The sequence below is a fragment of the Anneissia japonica genome, unplaced genomic scaffold (assembly GCF_011630105.1).
Source record: "Anneissia japonica isolate Jap-2015-1 unplaced genomic scaffold, ASM1163010v1 scaffold1511_len2985839_cov193, whole genome shotgun sequence".
NCBI classification, from domain to species: domain Eukaryota; kingdom Metazoa; phylum Echinodermata; class Crinoidea; order Comatulida; family Comatulidae; genus Anneissia; species Anneissia japonica.
The window spans coordinates 1,857,847-1,877,092 of record NW_022685291.1 but is presented as its reverse complement, the minus strand read 5'-3'; the positions used below and the strand labels follow the sequence as shown (position 1 = coordinate 1,877,092).

The 19,246-nt window shown below is 32.8% G+C and overlaps 1 protein-coding gene across 4 annotated transcripts; it reads left to right on the top strand.

The window, feature by feature from the left end:
* The first annotated feature begins 478 nt into the window (after window positions 1-478).
* LOC117110523 (type 2 DNA topoisomerase 6 subunit B-like) lies at window positions 479-12,273 on the top strand. 4 transcript variants are annotated; one of them, XM_033253281.1, is made up of 15 exons: window positions 479-764; window positions 1,397-1,504; window positions 1,657-1,831; window positions 3,013-3,200; window positions 3,620-3,703; window positions 3,871-3,926; window positions 4,259-4,327; window positions 5,862-6,033; window positions 6,367-6,508; window positions 7,780-7,911; window positions 8,160-8,281; window positions 9,256-9,366; window positions 9,848-10,033; window positions 10,590-10,715; window positions 11,462-12,273. In XM_033253281.1, exons 2-15 carry the CDS (start codon window positions 1,415-1,417, stop codon window positions 11,546-11,548), a joined length of 1,740 nt encoding a protein of 579 aa, XP_033109172.1. In that variant the 5' UTR covers window positions 479-764; window positions 1,397-1,414; the 3' UTR covers window positions 11,549-12,273. The 4 variants fall into 4 exon arrangements, with proteins under 4 accessions (XP_033109172.1, XP_033109164.1, XP_033109179.1 ...); XM_033253273.1 differs by having other exon boundaries at window positions 479-805; XM_033253288.1 differs by lacking the exon at window positions 479-764 and adding an exon at window positions 984-1,007.
* The last annotated feature ends 6,973 nt before the right edge of the window (window positions 12,274-19,246 follow it).

Here is a 19,246-nt window from a genome sequence, read left to right as displayed (position 1 = left end):
ACATGGCACAATCCACTTAGGTTAACCGCTCATCTCGGTAAGTTTCCAGGGATGTTTGTACTGGACGACTTTTGGTAAAATTAACCAGCGCCTTGGTTAGTTGTACTGAAAATAGTCCAGTGCGATTGCAGCTTAAGTAAATAAAATCGTTGGTCTTACTGTGGTGAGATTGGATGTTAAACGAAGAATGAACTATTAAAGCAAACTAATTTGTGTGTGTGTGTGTGCTTTGTCATAGGCCTACTGTTTTTTTAGGGTTTATCTAACACTTCATTTTAATTACAAAGTGTTTATTTTGCCAGCTAAAACTCATCCTCAAGGTTAGTATTGGAGTGCGCCCTCACTGATCATCACTAAAATGCTTTGCGAACGAATAGGTATGCTAACGCCTATATAACATTCAAAGGGTCACATCCACATAAGATTTCGCTAATCAGAACTGTACTGTTTTTTATATCTGTAACACGTACTAGAAAATGTGCCTATATGGTTTCTTGTTTTCATTAGAATAACAATTTTTTTTTCTTTTTTTCTTTTTTTTTTACAGTTAGGCCTAGGCCTACAGCTAAGGTGTATGTGTGCCATGTGTGCGTAGAAAAGTACAGATTCTGTAAAGAGATCGAACCTTCACGATTTGATTGGTTAGAAGTTTGCCCAGAACTACGTCATTTCATTGCGTTATCCCTAGAGAGAGAAAGAGAGCTGCTGCCTTAGCGCAGCTAGCTCTGTAGCTAGCTTGTAGCTTGCTTATCTGGTGACACCAGGTGACGCTCGCGCAAACTAGCATTCTACACAAGGGGGACAGGTAGGCCTAGGCCTACATCCAGATTATAATTTCATTCTCAAAATATTATTTTTCTTAACTGTGTTGACTAAACTACCTATATACGCGACAACCAAGTAATTTTGTCCAGCCGGTAGCTTTGTCGGAGGCTACGAATGTCAGGAGCTACGGAGAACAAAGGCTAGGCTAAGCCCTAGACTAGGCCTAGCTTACTGACTGACAGGTATAGGCCTAGCCTAGCCCAGGCTTCAAAGAAGAATGTCCAACATGCCGACCGTTGCCTTAAACGAGGCATCTCTAATAATAGCTACCTCTATAGTCTTAATAAGTAGGCCTAGGATAGTCTAAAGTCAAAGGCCTAAATAAATGATTGATTATAGGCCCAATTTATATTAGTCTGTTTTTAGTTTAGTTTAGGCCTAGGTTAGGTAGGCCTAGCCTAGCTAGGATAGTCTGAGGTAGGCGTCTTCATCTCTCTAGCTAGGCTAGCTTAGCCTAAACTATGTGCTAAAATTTTGCAGGACATCTCACTAACTTCATCAACCAGGCCTAGGCCTACTTCCTTATGTAGGCCCTATGGGATTGTTAATTCTTTTCTCATTTATTTTATAGACAATTCAGAGCATTATCATGGCTTTTGCAACACATGCAGGTTCTTCATTGCCAAGTCTAAAAAATGTTGCAAGTAAGTCTATAATGAAGGCAAAAGAGATATCAAAGGTATGTGTAACATATTAGTGTAGGCCTGTTACACACTTGTTATTTTTATAAACACTAATTCAAGAACTATCATCTTGTAGATTATATGAAGAGGTGGACCTCTTTTTAGATTACAGTAGATTCTTCCTGGAGTTGCATTCTTTATATTTTAGGTCTTGGAGTACATCTTTCTTTTGCAAAAACAGTACACAGGTGGTAGGACAAAGCTGAAAGTTTACTTAAAAGAAGATTTGGTGATTTCATCAGTGACAACAATGTGCTGCACAGTTGAGATTGAAGGGGAAGGCAATTGGACACAACACTTTAGTGCAGAACAACTATTTTCAGGTGATTAATTCAAAAGTGTATGTGAATGATTTTAGGGATTTTTTTGGTTTTCAGTTAGCTGTTATTCATTTCATTTCATTTTATTCAATATCAAAATCGCAGTCGAGGACTGAATTAAATGATACTTACAATAATAAAGAACAGTAATATAAAAACATCAAAGGAAAGTAATATAAAATCATCAAAGGATTAATTATTAATTAACAATACACAAACAGCACAGATTAAAACATTAAAAATTGCATTTTATTATTATTTTTTATTTACTTTTGTTTTTTATTCATTATTAATCATTTTTATGTTGTTCTTTATTAACATCAAATTATAATAATATTATTAAAAATATTTGATGCTATTCCAATGTTATTATTATTGGTTATTTATTAGTTAATATTGTTATTATTGCTACTGCTTCTGTTACTTTTATTATTAATCAGAGTTACAATTGGTGTTTTGAGTTCTAGCTCTTTGGGCCAGAATTTGCCATGCTGCCTTGGTTTTTGGCAACCATAATGTTTTATGTGGAAAATAAATGTTTGACATTTAATTGTACAGTATACACAGCCAACAATTAAATAGTTTTGTTGCTTCACTCTCAGTGTCTTAACACTAAGGCCGTGGACCTATGTTTTTCTGAGAATGGGGGCCCTTTTTTGATCCTGTTCGCTAATTCCATTGTGGAGTTTAGATGTTTGCCATTTTAAATATTATATATGTTTTAAGGATGTCAGTGGCAGATCTAGTAGAAATTGAAATAGAGGGGTTCAGGGAGAAACGTAAACAGATGGAGGATCTGTACCACCTCAGGCCAACATGGTTGGCACTGAGGTAGAAAAATTTATATGTTTATAGCACCTCTAGATGGCCAGAAATGGCACTCACAGACTTAAATTTTGAATATTATTTTCTTTTTATCTCTATTGTTTTCGCAAATTTGACAAAGCCAGGAGCCCCTTAATCCATCACTGGGTATAATAGGATATGTCCTACTGTCGATGTCAGACAAATTATTCTATTAAGTATCAACACAGCTCTTTTGGGTCAGGGTGCTAGATCGAGGACCTTATGGGTAGGGGGGTAGGGGCCTAGGCCCCCTAGGAGTCGGGGCCCTGCAGACTGCTGCACTAGAGCACATAGGTGTTACGCCAATCTTATTTTGTTCATGTTGTTTAATGAAATAGGTGAGATTGATCCACTGCTGTCTGTTCTGTTGGACACCGTTGGCACATTTGAAGTTGATGTAAAAGATTTTGATGAGAACAAGATTAAACATGCCAACGTTTCAGTAGAAGATGGTGATGATATGGCCATTAAGTTTTCAAGATCCGATTGTACTGGCAACGAGAAAGATTTTCACTGTAAATACCTGGTATGTTCAGTCACTTTACCTTGGCACACTTGTGGGCTCCCACCGTTAGTTTGCAGTAGTAATCTCGAAAAGGAGCCCATCTCTAAAAGAAGCACAGGACTTCTGATGGAGGTTTTACGGTGTATCAAAATATTCTGCCTCTGTCCAGTATATCAAGAGTTTTATTATGTGAGAGATTTGTGTGATTTGCACAGTTATTTGTTACATAAAACTTGTTAATATGGGCAGAGAAAGACATTTAGTTCAGTGGTTGTGATTTGGGGGTTTGTTCTATGTTAGCATTATGCATTTTGGGAAACAATGGCTGGATTGATCAGCAAATGATAAATGGAAATGTAAGCTAAAATGTGTATTGCTGTATCACATATTTAAGAGGTACCCTAACTTAATAGAAAGTATTAATACTTCTTTTATTTCAGATTGTTGTTTCAAGAGACAAACTGTTGGAAATGTTGGTGGAATTGAAAAGCTACATTCATGCTGTCTTCTTGCTAAATAGTTTGGTTTGTTTTCTTACAAAGAATATTTTTTTAAATTTGATGAAATTTAATATTAATAATAATGCTGAGTTTTAGAATTTAATGATCTTAGTAAATTTTAGCTAATCTTAATCTAATTTTAATTAAAATACCGTATTATTATTACTATATTTATTTTACTGTCATTGCAGCCACCGGTTGAGCTTATTGTAGAGACATCACAACATTCTGAAACTAAAATATTTGGGTAAGAATTTCAAAATTTGAATTATGTAGTTTTATAATATGTATAGAATATAATCATTTTTTGAATTAGTTCTCTCATAACTTGATGCCATATTTTGGGCAATCCATTCTATCATCATTTAAATGGAAACATCCTGAAAAATATGAGAGAGCTACAATTTATTTCACACTTACGTGTATGTTTAGTTATTATCAAGGAATTGAGTAACCCTACTGCCTTGTGGCAGTTTTTATAATTAATTTTACCATCAGAAGAAAATTAATTACGGTATATTATTGTTGTTATTTGCAATTGGACTTAAATTCAACGTCTTTCTACATAATATATTGTAGAAATGATGCTAGGAGCCGGGTTACTAGCAGTGGGAAACGTCTTGTTTCTGATGCGTGCTACTTTACAAGGTAAAGTATCCACAATGAAGTGTGGCTTGCCATCCCAAAACCAGAATCAGTAAACCAAAAATATTTAAAAAATTTACGTTTTAATATATTTTTTCTCCAAAATGTAAGTTTTAAAATGATGGTCATATATACTGGAATCGACTTACTATTGTGGAAGTTATGAGTGACAATATTATAGCTTCTCTGTATACAATACTGCCACATTTGTAAATGTTAATTACTCAGTTAAACATATAGCGACAGTACTCTGGTTTTGGAATGGCATGCCTCATACGTTATCATTATCCCTCTATTTTCACATTTAAAATTGACTAGTCTTAGGAGTCATTAATTATCAACGTTTTCACAAGTGTACAAACAGTACGCTTGGGAAAAGAGGTAGGCAAATGTGTACATTTTTACGTATGCATGAAAATGTTGGGTCTAAATAACATGCAATATTTAAAATAATAGATTTACAATACCAATTATAATGCAACCATATAATTAGACATTTCTATGCTACCAAGTACAGTGCTTTAGTTGATTTCACAAAAAAATGGAGAATGGTTTTTTACAAAATTGACATTTTTATGTACACTTTCAGACAGGAGGGAGGGTACTGAAAAAGAGTACTGTTTTTGCACTTGTGAAAATGTTAATAATTGTGAGTGACCCCTTAGCGTAGTTTGTATTGTTTTTTTGTTGTTAATTTTATTGCTTATATTTTGGTAATTCTTTATGCATGTATCTGTTATGTTAACAGAAAAGTAAAGATAAATTATTCCATCTTGAAATCAATGACGCATTATACGTGGCCTGTTAGCACACCCACCAAACTGAAAAATATGAATTTCTGCAAAGAAAAATTATTGTTCACCAGAAATGAAACTGGTGGCGGTAGCCACTGCGTGTGCTGGATAATGAAGATCTTTACACAGCTATTATCCACAGTTCAATTCTGTCACTGTCACTGTTTCAGCAAAAGGGCTGAAATGCTAGTTTCCATACTGTTCTTCTTTCAGAAGAGATGTTTAGGCTGTTGGTACTGAGTGCTCAGTGTGCTTGTTAAAGAACGCAGTACACTTTTCGGAAAATAGGCAGGATTTGTCTCAGGGTGAACTGCCCAATTTACCACAAGAAGGACCTCACCGAAAATAATTCTTTGGCCCATCTTTCATGGGCCTCCTTGGTGTTAGTTTTACGCAAAAAATCCATTCAAATTACAATTGGAACTGGAGTGAGTGTTGAAGTGCACCCTATGTTACACACATTTTTTTATTCTCTAATTTTTATAACTTTATCATCTACCCAGAAGCTTTTCCATCATTTTGAAAATCTCTAAAATATAGTTTGTTAAAAAAGTATTGAATCTGTTACAAATTTAATATTGTTAGGAGAAGCCATTTTTGGAAGATCTATTTTGTTGAATGAGCTTTCTTAAAGAGTCTTCCAGAAATGATCAATTTTACAGAACTGGTTACATTAAAAAGCATGTTTACATTATATTGTGATTTATTTGAGTGTTAAATGTAGCTTATGTCTGTCTTTGAAGGTTAGCAGCTGGAGAAAGTGAACACACTCGCCTCTGTTACAAGACTAGCAGCAAGTTCCTTATCACCTCACCTATGTTGTCATCTGAAGACCAAACATCGCTCAAGTTATTCGTCACTGTGGCTACGATTCCTTCTTCACCTAGTCAACAACACACAACAAAAATGCTGAATATATCCACATTTTTATGGCTGTATTAAGTTATTATGTTTCATAGAATACTATTTTGATTGTGTTGTATCATATCATTTATATAAAATCAATTTATAAATTGAACAAATTTTGAATTAGACTTGAGTGCTAATTTTAAGGCATGTTTTTGCATTAACCCATCCATTAACTGATTAGTATGCCTTGCATTTAGTGAAAATCATTTAAGATTTAATTAATAGTCTTATAATTACCATTTATCTTTTAAAGTATATTGCGTGATGTTAGTTAACTGAATTTCAAGGTATTTTAAATGAAAAAGTATATAGTTGGAATCTTTCTTTGACTTCCTGCACATCTATTTCTTTGGTCCAGATGGACTTCCATTGGTTCTTCCTGGTGTTTCCCAGTACTGCGTGCTTCCTTTTCAGCTTGCCAAATGGGAAAAGTTTGGACTTCATGTTGGACAGCAACTAGAAAGAAATCACTCAAACCATGGTAATATAAGATTGTACACTTTTATCAAAAATTATAACTATAATAATAGCAAAGAAACATTAGGGCAAAAACATCATTCTTATGGTATTTTTTCTGATTCATAACACACCATGGGAGTAGCATTGCAGTACCCGCTGCTACTTGGGGATTGGATTCATCACTAACCACTAAGCGCAAGCTCAGTGGTCAAGTGGCTAAGACACAAGGCTAGATATCTGGAGGCCGTGGGTTTCGATTCCCACCTGAATCACTTACAAGATTTTTTCACAAATATTTGGGAACTTACTGAACATTCTTTCACTAGAAGAGAACCAGGGCACTATAATGAAAGATATAATGTTCAACAATTCAATTGATGGATATTTTTATCCTTCAGCCAAGGTTCAGAAAAACCTATTATTGAAAACATATAGTTTAGAGAATTTATCATAATATATTAAATCTATCAAATTAAAAATTTTGTTTGTTATACTTCTTGTATTAACATATTCTAAGAATCAAATATGTTGAACTTGTTTTTTTAGGTCAATAAAGTGAAATGGCAGATGTTGAGGTTATAGTCATAATTTAACAAGTGGAACATTTTAATGTTGACATAATGTTTATGTCAATACAACAACACAAGAACATTATTTATTATATTTTTAAAATTCTTACTTAATGCCGAGATTAGTTCTTTGTGTTGAATTTTGTATATTTCATATATACAGACAAAAAACAATGCAAATGCGAACACAAATACTGTACATGGTTTCACTTATAAATTTAATAGTGGATAGTATAATAATAAATAAATTGAGATATAAGTGATAATAGATTTCTAACTACAAATAAGAAAATTCCTATGAATAGATATGAGTAAAATATAATAATCTGGTATTTTCTTAGATTTAGTGTTTGATGTGTACAGAGTGTCATATATTGTTCTCAATGATCATTGTTTAGTTTGCGATTAATGTATAGTCCCCAGTTTTAAACACTGTGCTTTCCATCTTTCAATTTCCACCTCGTAGTATTGCACATATTAGAAAATATCTCTCCATCCACACCACTTAATTATACATGCCATCATAACATCTCGCTCAAACTACTGTAATTCTCTCTTGTTTGGCCTTACTAAAAATTCCATTAACTGTCGTTCAGCGATTAGTCACTGGATAACATATAATGGCAAACTAGCACAAATTGCAACCTTCGCTGCTTCCTGGGGCTCTTCATTGATTTGGAATTTATTTTAATATATAAATACATTTTCAAATGTTGCATTTCAGGGCTTGTCTTGCCTGACCAATCATATCACTTACTGCGGACATCAGATGCTTCCTGTACAGACGATTGGCAGACACTTCAACTTATATTACTTATTGATTTCAACAATCACCATAGCATAAAAGAGAAAAAAGGCAAGAATTTCCACAGCTACCATTATTTTAATAATAGTCAGAGTCTTGAATATAAGTAGACCTACATACTATCATCAGAAAAAAAGGATGCAAATGAAGTTCTACTGCTATTTGGTAAATTCTTAGTGTGTTTGATTCCTTGAATGACTAATTGAAAAGTTAGTGTTGGTTTCAAATATGTGTAGTTTTCATTGGACAGTACTGTGTTGTAAACATATATTAATAACTTTGTTTTTTTCATGATACAGAAATTTTAGAGGCAGTTCGTTCAAACCTAAGCTCAATAGTAACCGAGCAAGGAGACAAGTTTAGGAGGGCAACACACAAGGCACTGACTAAACTATGGGTCAACAAATCAACAATGAGAGATGTAAGAATATTTTCGTACATTGTATTTTTTGTTCATGCTCTTACAAACTGTGCTCCATAAACCATTGGGCGTATTCGACTGGTTCATTTCGTTGAGTACGAATTTTCGTTGAGTATTATATTATTTTCCTTCGCTGGTTCGTTAAATAGACTGATTAACACAGAGTGCGTTAATCAGCGTTAAGTTATCCATGTGACCAAAAAAAAAAACATGGCCCATTGGTGAGTTTATAAACAACCTTTGCGTTAATATAACTTAGATTAAATTTCATAAAATAAAAATTATAATATTTACCCACATAGAGTCAAAAAATAATTGTAGGCTAACAGAATTCAAAAACTGGATGAAAATATTTTTTTTACGAAAAACCCATACTACCACAAATTGAAGCAATCTTGATTACGCAACGTGTATCGCGGTAACTATACAGCCATTTTGTTTGTCGAGTATTTACAAGTTTTCTATTCGACTGGTCGTCTTCGATTTTACCGCTGCGTAGGTGGGCGTGGTTTAACAAAGAACGACCGGTCGAATACGGCCATTATTTGATGGACTTCCTGCAAAGCCCCGCCCCTTGGATATTGTTGCTAAGGCCCCACAAAACGATAGCGTAAATTTACGTAAACAGGTGCGATTGTGGGACAACACAAGTACTTGTTGGACATGCGTATATTCCTTGCACTGTTCCCATTGGTCAGTGTTAAGTTTGATTGACGCACTGGAAAGGTCCATTGATTGACAGGTGAAGGTTCCTGGCAAATTTGCAAGTGTATGGCACATCCAAATGCCGGAAACTGCACTATCAAACCTAATTCTAAATGGTTTTTTTTCTCCCATTTTTAAAAACTTTTGGGTCCCCTTTCCCTTGAATTTCCCGCTGATTTTGGATTTACCATCGTTTTTTTATGTTTTTATTTAATAATAAATTGAGGTGTAGGTATGTGTTTTGTAATGTTATTTTTGAATATGTGTAGAAGCAAAAGATAGTTGAACAGGCAGTACCTGTGGCTGTGAAGGCAGTGGGAGTCATTTTCAAGCATAGTACAAACGAAGAATTCAGGAAAAAGTGTTTATCCAAGTTACAGGTGAGTTCAAAGATATACCGTGTTAATATATGGGAAAAAAAACATTTAATAAGTCATTTACCAGGATCATATGAGAGATAAGTTTCCAATGAAGCATTGATTCAATCATTTTAGCTGGCAATGAGTAGCAGAATCTTTACTACAAAAATCTTTAAATTGTTTACTAAATAATTCAAAGGATGTGCAAAGAGTAAAGAATTGTATTGTATGTGTATCTGTTAATTTAAAAATAAATATTTTCTGATTCTAATTAATATCTGATTATTATCGGATTCATCATCTTTGCATAACCATTTTTTTTAATGATATATGATATGGTAGCTTAAGTCATTTTTAATTATTTTTTTATAATCAAAATTGAATTTTGCCTTCAGGCCAGGATTAGTAACTAATTTTCATGTTTTAAAATGTTTTAATAATGAAGTGAAATGTTTCAGGTAAAGATACAATTTTATTATTTTAGTTAATGATCATGTTTTAGGTCTGTAATAGTAGGGAATTGTCAGCAGAGATGACTGCGAGGCTGTGGTTTATTGCTAATAGAAAGTTTAACGTCGCCCAACCAGCCAATAGTAAACCTACTAAATCCAAGACCAGCACACCTTTGCTTACACCATCAGCCTTCAACAGCCAACACACTGCTAGTCGCCAGTCTAATATGAGCAGTGTAAGTGTTATAGCCATTAACATTTATGCTACTAAGTTTATAATACAGGGATCAATACCAATATCCAATGGTAACATAAGTAATATGCAATTACAAAAATTTAACAGAAAGTTTATTTTACATTTAAGCTGCCTTGCTGTGCGAATCTGCATACACAGGTTGCATACAAGATTCTTCCATGTCAATGTGCTTTTGTATAATGTATATATATAATTAATATTGAATATAATAATTTTTAATGGTGTTTTATATTTATTTACATTACCTTAAAACTTGTATAGTTTTATATTGTTTGTGAAATGCAAAGAAGCTTTTTGTTTAATTAGTATGCACTATATATACTATATGTAACTTTATTGTTGTTATTAATTTTGTTCCCAAAGAATTCCATGTGGCTTTATCAATTTGTATGTTATTTGTAATATTCTATAAAAAAAAAAACAACCAATCAACATTATTGTTGAACAACTGTATTGTTGTTGCTGCTGCTCTTGTCATTGGTTTGATAAAATCATGTTTTTATTGGATTTAATTGCTATGTACTACTGTAATGCAGGATACAACAAGTTTTGAAGAGTTTGGTGATATAGGACTTCTGGTTTGGGATGAATTGAAAGATCTGGATAATATTGTATCAGCTGGTTCAAAAACTCCTGATCAAAATTCACAGCTTGAAGACAATGTAATTATAAAACAACTCTGATCATTTCTTTAATCAATGAAAAACAATTGAGATTAAAATTTTTCCCTTTTTTTTGTGGTATAAATATAATTCATCTATTGGGCATTCTCGTATTAAATAATATAAATAAGAAACATTGAGTTTTACAGTAATTAAACTGATATAGTAAATTCAATCTTTATATTACTGCATAGGAATCATTGTTAATAGTGTGTTATTATAAATACTGTTATTATAATCAGTTTCATATAAATTCTTTGTGTATAAAGAAATTTTCATCATTATTCTAATATTCTGTTATTACAATACATTTTTACTTGTTTTTTTTATGTTCATCTTGTATGTATATACATGAGATATTGATATACACCATAAATAATACCAAAACCAACTGTTGGATAGCCATGATAGTTTGGCTATTGATAACACTACCTATTAACCAGTTAAGACTTTGACAAGATTTATGTGATAAATTTTTTTTAAGAGGACCGTTTGAAGGAAGATTAGACTAATTTCATAACACTATATTATACATATTAGAATGTTATAAGATTAGAATTTTACTGATGTTCTTGATGTGTATAATGATGCTTTTTTTTAAATTTGGATGTTATTTTTTCTCCTTTAAAACTCAATTCAGAGTTTTTGCTGCAATGTTTTTATTGCTTTTTCCAAATTTTCTAAATAACTACCATACAATAATATTTTATGTATTTCTGAGAATGTGTGTTTTGTTCTAATTTCAGGCATCAGGGAGTTTAACTAATGATGATTGGTTCAGCCAAGCTTTAACGGATTGTGATTGGTTAAGTTGCTCAGGCCCTGAAGAATGAAACACAGATTGTGATTGGCTACATTGATCAGACCCTGAGAAACAATATAAACAAGAAACACATAAAGTGATTGGTTAAATTGCTCAAGCTCTGAGGAATAATAACAAGAAACCATAATGTGATTGGCTAAATTGCCCAGTCTCTCAAAAATAATAGCAAGAAAGACATCATGTGATTGGCTAATTTTCTCAGGAACTGAGGAATACCAGGGAGTTGTTATATAGTGACTAAAATATTTAATATCCCTGGGAATATTAAACATGACATTTTTCAGGTCCTAAATAAACAAAACCATATAATGTAATTGGCTAAATTGCTCAAACATTTTCAGGACAACCGATCTTGTTAGCATGTTCAGCTACAAAGGCAGAAAAGTTAAGAAATAAAGTAACATTTTGTGTATTGTTTCATTTTATTCAATCGTCATATTTCTGCTTTTAAAAAATAGCACCGCGATATGTAGTTTACAATTGGCCTAATTTTCAGAAAAGAAAATGAAAGCACTGTACCTGTATACTTTTTTTGTAAATAGTTTAGAAATAGCTACTAAAAACCAACATTAATAGAAGACCAATGTTCGTTCACAGTAACTTACATGTCGGATGAATAAATTTTAATTAAAATTTAGATGCTAAAATTAACCATATTGATATTAAACTTCATGATTGTTACAGAGATAATTATTCTAATTTGTCAAATACCAATATGGTTAATTAGCATTCTTTTGTAAATTTATTCATCTGACATGTAAGCCCTTTATGTACAAACATAGATTTATTTTTTTTATGACAAATTATATACATGTATATGTGTATATATATACATATATACATTCCTATTATATAAATACATATATATATACATACATATATATTTATGTATGTAAATATATGTATATATTATATACATCTATGTATATATATGCAGAAGCGGTAAAAATAACTGCATACATATGCCTTTATCATTATTGTTTATTATAAGTATATCACCATTATTATTCTTAATTAAACTTCATTTTTTATATAATTGTTTAACCCATCATCTAATAAGCACCTGGATCGAAAATTGGATTGTATTTCATCAATAAGCATTCCTTGATGCCTTGAATATGGATATATTTAAAGAATCTGTTTACACTTTTATCTCAATTCATTTCCCGGCAGCATTTGCTTTGATGTACCTTCAGTTTCCTTCTCGTATCATTTACACTTTTATATCTCAATCAATTTATAATTCTCCCAACCATTAAAAACGCTTTGAACAGAAAAATGAAGAACAACGATTTAATAAAATCAATGGGTGTTCTTAAAATTTATAACTTGTTGGAGCCCTCATAAATTAACCAATTGAAATACTATATTCTGGGAAAAAAATAGCAAATAGCAGATACAATGGTCAATGATTATCAGAAGTAAACTAAATTACTATTTTTGCTTTTCCATAACTTCTTGCCTTGGATAATTTTTTTTCATATTTTTAAATCTACACATAGGATATAATACCAGAAGCAAAGCAAATGTTTTTATTGCTATTTAAAAAAAAAAAACAGTACTGCACAACGGAGTATTACTTATATGCGGGTTCAAAAGTGGGGAATGACTTACCAGGTGTGCTAAGAAACTGCGTGAATATTTCGGCATTTTAAAGAGCATTACCTAAACAGATATATAAACAAAAGAAGAAGCTCAAACCCGGAAAAGTAAAGTTACACAAGACAAGAACAGCGTGATGCAGAATCATTATTATTATAAATACCATATACTTCGGCCCTGGTTGCAATTTTGATGTGAATAAAAGAAACTGAAAGGAAATCCAGAAGCCGCCTTGAAAACGTTTTTCTATCACATCTCCATAAGTGCAGATGATTAGGCCCAGTATGGTAAAGAAGCTCATGAATAATTTATTTGGGATAATAAAAGTGAATCAGTACAGTATCGTTATACCATAGTGAAACCATGGTGAAACCAACACATAATTACGACCGTTGTATAGTAAAGTCTTGTCCTCACCATCCCCGAATCATGGAAGAACAAAACGCTGCAATTGAAAATGCAGAAGAAAACTTGCCATACCAAACTTCTAGTAAGAATGAACCAATGGAGGATTCCGCCGATAGATTTAAATTGTGTGGATGGAGAAGTTGTACGCCTGACAATTTTCAGAAGTTTGCTTCTTTGTGTAATTTGCATGTTTATTTTTATACAAAGTAGATACTGTAATTTAAATAACAATACATCATCTACTAAGGGTAATAAATGAAGGCATTAGATTACCGTATTTATTCAAATAAACTCCCCAGGGCATTTATTGAATTGGGAAGGGTTTTAGAGGGTATGTTTATTCAAACGCCACTTAATTTCACCTGTAAAATACGGAACTACAAGACATATAATTAGCCATCAAAATGTGTTATTGTGTGATCAAAATAAAGACAAATTGATCCTAGCCAGGTTAGAAAAAATGTAATTCTACTGGAGTAGAACATCAATAGAATGTATTGAGAATGATGTTGCTTCTATTAAATTTGTTTACAGTCATTTAGTTATAAAATCCGCATAATTTAACTATAATTAATAGATTAACTATAATTTATAGAAACAAATACTGTAATTTAGAAAATTCCGCGGGATATTTAATATTAATGGCATTGCAAGGCAACTTTTCGGGTTCTTAAAAATACATTTGTCGGTCACAACTTTAGAAGCAACATTACAAGTTTCCAGCGAATTTTTGGTTTATATGTTATGTAATATCTTAGCATTTCTACTAAATAGTGCCACTGAACATTATATTCTGCCGTGGGTATTGGCGCGTGACAAATCCATTTAATTCGTTATGGCATATAGACATAATATACAAACATGGATTTACGCTGTCTACTTTACATATCTTATAGTTTATATTTTTTTTTTTTTAGAGATCAGAGATCCTCTAAAAATATATTGATTCAATTGTCAAAATAGTGTTTCCTTAATATTTTATATTGTAATTATTTAAACGATGTTTTTTTAGGTCACCGTGTACTTCTTCAGAAGCTCCACGTCATGTTTTTGGAACCTGTGGCCCAAAATCTGTAATCGGGTTTCCTCTAATTGTTTCTGAAAACAGCAGCAGACTGTGTTTAGAGTTGCACGGTCTTGCTCAAGTGTTGTACAATCCGGTGTGCCTCAGAGTTCGGTCCTCCGATCGGTTATCTGCAACATTTTTGTTGCAGATATGCTTTCTTCTATTAATTCATACATTTTGCAGGTTGCTGAGAACATTGTTCTTTATATAGGATCATCAGAGTCAGATATAGCTTCGTGCAATTGTTCAATGGTGTTCCCGTAATATTTCTTTATGTTTTTGGTATGTTCTGTTATGTGCTTACCTAGTTCTTCAAAAAATCTTGTCACATCCATGGAATATTTTTAGTATATTTAACACAAAACTTGATAGGGGGTCATGTGTCCATGGTCAAGTATACTTAAATTAAGAGTCTTGTTAGATGTAAACATTTATTTGTTATTGTTAAAATTTATAATTGCTTCCACCAAATGATATAGGCCTATTATTCACTCATGTCTGTCTGTTTATTTGTGTTAGCAATATTACGCAAAAACTAATGAATGGATAATCATGGAATGGTACATAATAATCTAAGAAAGAGATAAATACATTTTTGTTTGACCATGGTTTGAACCAGAAAGACAAGCTTCAAGGTTAGGTCAATATATTAACAGTGGAAATTTGTTACAACCTAAATTTATTATTTACAGACATTTTATGATCTGCGTTATTATGTGTAAATTGACAACAACAGAATTCCATGTGAGTATAATCGTGGAGGAAATAATGGTTATATTTAAAACAAAGCAAACGATGATAGGAATATCCTAATTTGTATTTTTCAGATGTGTTCCCACAGCCAAAGGTCGCTCGCATTAGCGCTACAATGGGTAATGGTACTATGTCTTGGCACAATACCTGGTCCTTCCCTGATCGGAAGTTTATTCGATGCTAGTTGCATTCTCTGGAATAGAACCTGCGATGGTTCTCCGGGGAAGATGCTATAGATACGATAGAAAGCAGCTAAACTTACTGTCGGTCGGGATGCTCACTGGTATCGACATAGTCAGTTTGGTGTTTTAGGCCTATAGCTTGACATATTTTTCTCGCAAAAACAAATTAAACCTGAGAATCTTTTTGAAATGTCAATCACGGAAAACACAATACTTTGAAAGCATTCCTACGTTTAGGAAGCTTACATCATTTTTTAAAAATAATGATACAAATATATGTAAATAGGTACGTTGCCCTACAAAATAAAATAATGTGTCACCTTCCTGTGTTTTGGTCATCACTTAAATTGAATTTAGGATATTGTCATTACGTGCACTCTGGACTTTTTTTCAATAGATTCAAAGCATATCTTTATAGTCAATTTTAATATTTTAGTCTTAATTGCATTGTAATATTTTTTGATTTTTCATTGTATTGTCTTAGTTATTTGTAATTTTAACTTTTGGGAATTCTGGCTCACCTGTCATGAAAACATCGATTCCAGAGGGCTGTTGGTGCTAGACATATTTTTCAATTTCATTCGTTAAGTAATTTCTCCTTCACGTAATTTTATTACTTTTTTTTCATTTTTCACTTTTTACAATTTACAATGTATAAATCTGAAGAAAATAATTAAATTACGAAGAAAAGAGGATTTAGAAACGATATTCACAGAACAATCAATAGAAATAAAAATGTATAGGCCTACCTATTTAAAATATACGGTAAGTTACAAAATAACCATTGTCTCAAAAAGAATCGTGTAAAATGTCTTTAAAAAAAAAAACATTTTAATCTAATTGTTTTGTTAATTGGAAGCGCATTTCCCTTTTGTTTTGTACCCTATCCTGAGATGAAATGTCAAGCTTAGTAACTCTATGATTGATACCGTACCTAGTAAATTAAGAAAATTCAAAATAATCTAATAACCTTATTTTAATGTTTGATTCGAATGTGTCGGCATTCACTGCGCTTGACTGTCGCCGGCCGATGCGATTATGGGGAACGCAATACCACGACGCGAGCATAACGGATCATTTTTAATTACGATCCGTTTAGACTGTCACTGACAATCAGCAGACGGCATCGCCATGAGTGTATGCAAGGGGGAGGGGGTCGGGAAGGTCGTACGACCTCCTAAATTTTCAAAGGTTCACATTTTTTCCAAAGGCATTTTTTTCTAGGGCCTTTTCACAATGACATAAATGAAAAAGCATTGATGAGGTACCAGCAATGAGTCCAAAGACCTTGCCAATTTCGTGACTTAAAGTAATCTATCTCAATTCCAGCAAATTCTGAGACTGAGCCTGTCATCCGCTTCAAGTTAGTGGAGCTGTAATCGATTTTCCTGTCTTCCACTGAAAAGGTCCAAAAATTATGATCACGACCCACCCAGAAAAAATCCTGGATACACCCCTGATCGCGTAGTCTAACGCTCTCAGTGAGCGAAGTTAGATTCGTCGACGGACGGTCGAACGACGCAGTGAGTGCCCGACTTTTTAGATCATTAAAAGAATAATAATTTGCACGATCGTCTGCATATTGAATTCAATTACAATCAGTGAGGCAGGCATCATTAATATAACCTGAAACAATATTTGTCTCATATCAGAAAAGTAGGGGTCCGGGAATACTGCTTTCGAGATTTCCTTTGCTTCAGATTAAAAAAGTAGGCCTAAGATATACCAGTTTTTAAAATTTATTTGGCATAATTTATATGCGTTTTGAATGTATAATAAACCGATGCTTGTGAATAAACCTTGTGAAGTATCTTTGTTAATGCGATTTATTAAGCGTACTAAGGATGACGTGTCTGTCGAGAGCTCTAATCAGATTGAATACAGTAGCCTATAGTTTATTGTTTGTTGGATCCCCATACGTCTATTCTCAGCTCTAAAGAGCCAAAACTCCTGGCAGTTTTACTTCGTAACAGCGCCGTCCATGGAATATGTTCCCACTCTTTAGCCTATGAACACTAGCAGATAATAGCCTAACTGCCCATAAAATGATCTTTATAAGATCCTGATATAATTGAATTTAGAAATCCAACAAGAGTACTACTTATATTTAAACTTTCCATTAGTATAAAATTGAAATCTTCGTAATAAATTTTTGTATTTTGAAATTAATTTTTCGCTTTGGGTAAATTACTTACATTGGAGCATTATTTCTAAACAATTAATAGTAACTAAGTATAAAGCATACTCCAAATAAAGTACCGTAAGACTCGTCATTTTTATTTTATGTTTTTAGATCTTTTATTAGATCATCATCAGGAATAATATTCCAGAAGCGTTACAGAAAATTAACCAATGAAAAACAGTCAATAGGGTTCTGAATTTGCCCTACTATTTACCCAACGCTAGAACAGAATCACTCGTGCGTGACCGTCCTACCTGGCGTCCTACGTTCTTTGGCCAAATTACGTTCCAGAATCTCGACGAGGTGACCTTAACATTCCCGCATGTGCAGACTGAGCTCCCTAATGTAATTATATGATGCTTTACCGGTATCTAAGGCTTAGGGAGTGGAGGTGTTTTTTAGTTGTGAAAAAAAAAAATTGTGGCGCCACAAGATTTGAACACAGGACCATGGAATTGCAAGGCAAGCATCTTAAACACTATGTAAGATTTTATTTCAATTTGTGAAGTTTTTTTTTTTTTTTTTATTGTTTGGATGGCGGTTTATGAATATCGACTAATAAATAAATCTTTTTAACTCTCCCCTACCCTATTTCTATCCCACCATCAAAAACTAAAAGTCCGGGTCAGAATTACCACCTCATCATTACATTCTGTTTCATCAAGTTTGATCTGCTTCTGACTTGGCCTAGTATATAGTATAGTAATGTCAATCGTTAGGATGATAAAGATTTGATTATCACGCCCGCCCCCTAGAACTCATTTCTGACTAAACTGTACTGTGCTATCTCACTTGACCGTTGACGGTACTGCTACATAATAAATTTATTATGAATACAATAAACTTTATCGAAATTCTCATAAAATTATATTAAAGTTGAACAGGTACTGTATCCGTTAGACATAAAAAGGCAACAAACCACAACAATAGTGAAAAACATTATTTTAAAAAGAGAGCAAAAACAACATAGATATTTACATTAATTCGTAAAAATTGCGAACTTACTGCGAATATACCAGAAAGATTACGGCATATTTGCTAAAATTACAAAAATACAAGTTAAGTACAGTATACTTAATTCAACATTTCTAACAAGAAAAGAACTGCGCTTTATAACCTCAAGGAAGAGGCGCATTATAAATGCCTATACCAGTACCATGGAGTGCCAGTTTTTGAATTATAAATATTGTATGCATTGTGTGTTACACAACAATGAAGAAAATCCATGAAAATCTAAGTGCAAAATGTAAAAGCGAAAATGTAACAGCCTAAATAAATCTGATAGAGAACACCGGATGGATACACAAGGATCAGATCAGATATATTAACGATGACGATAGGCCTACACTTTTTTTTTTTATAAGAACCAGTAACATTTAACATTTTGTCCAGGCTCAGTGTTCTTATTTTTTGGCCGATTTCAGGCCCAAAATGTTCTTATTTTGTCCTTACTTTTATACACTTTTCAAACATACCAAATTGTTATTGTATAGTGTTCTGTTTATAGAGTGTATG

Coding starts and splice junctions, on each gene's coding strand:
- LOC117110523 (XM_033253281.1), top strand. CDS start 1,415: ATGGCTTTTGCAACACATGCAGGTTCTTCATTGCCAAGTCTAAAAAAT. Junction 4,328..5,861: donor GATGCGTGCTACTTTACAAG/GTAAAGTATCCA, acceptor CTGTCTTTGAAG/GTTAGCAGCTGGAGAAAGTG. Junction 10,716..11,461: donor ATTCACAGCTTGAAGACAAT/GTAATTATAAAA, acceptor TTCTAATTTCAG/GCATCAGGGAGTTTAACTAA.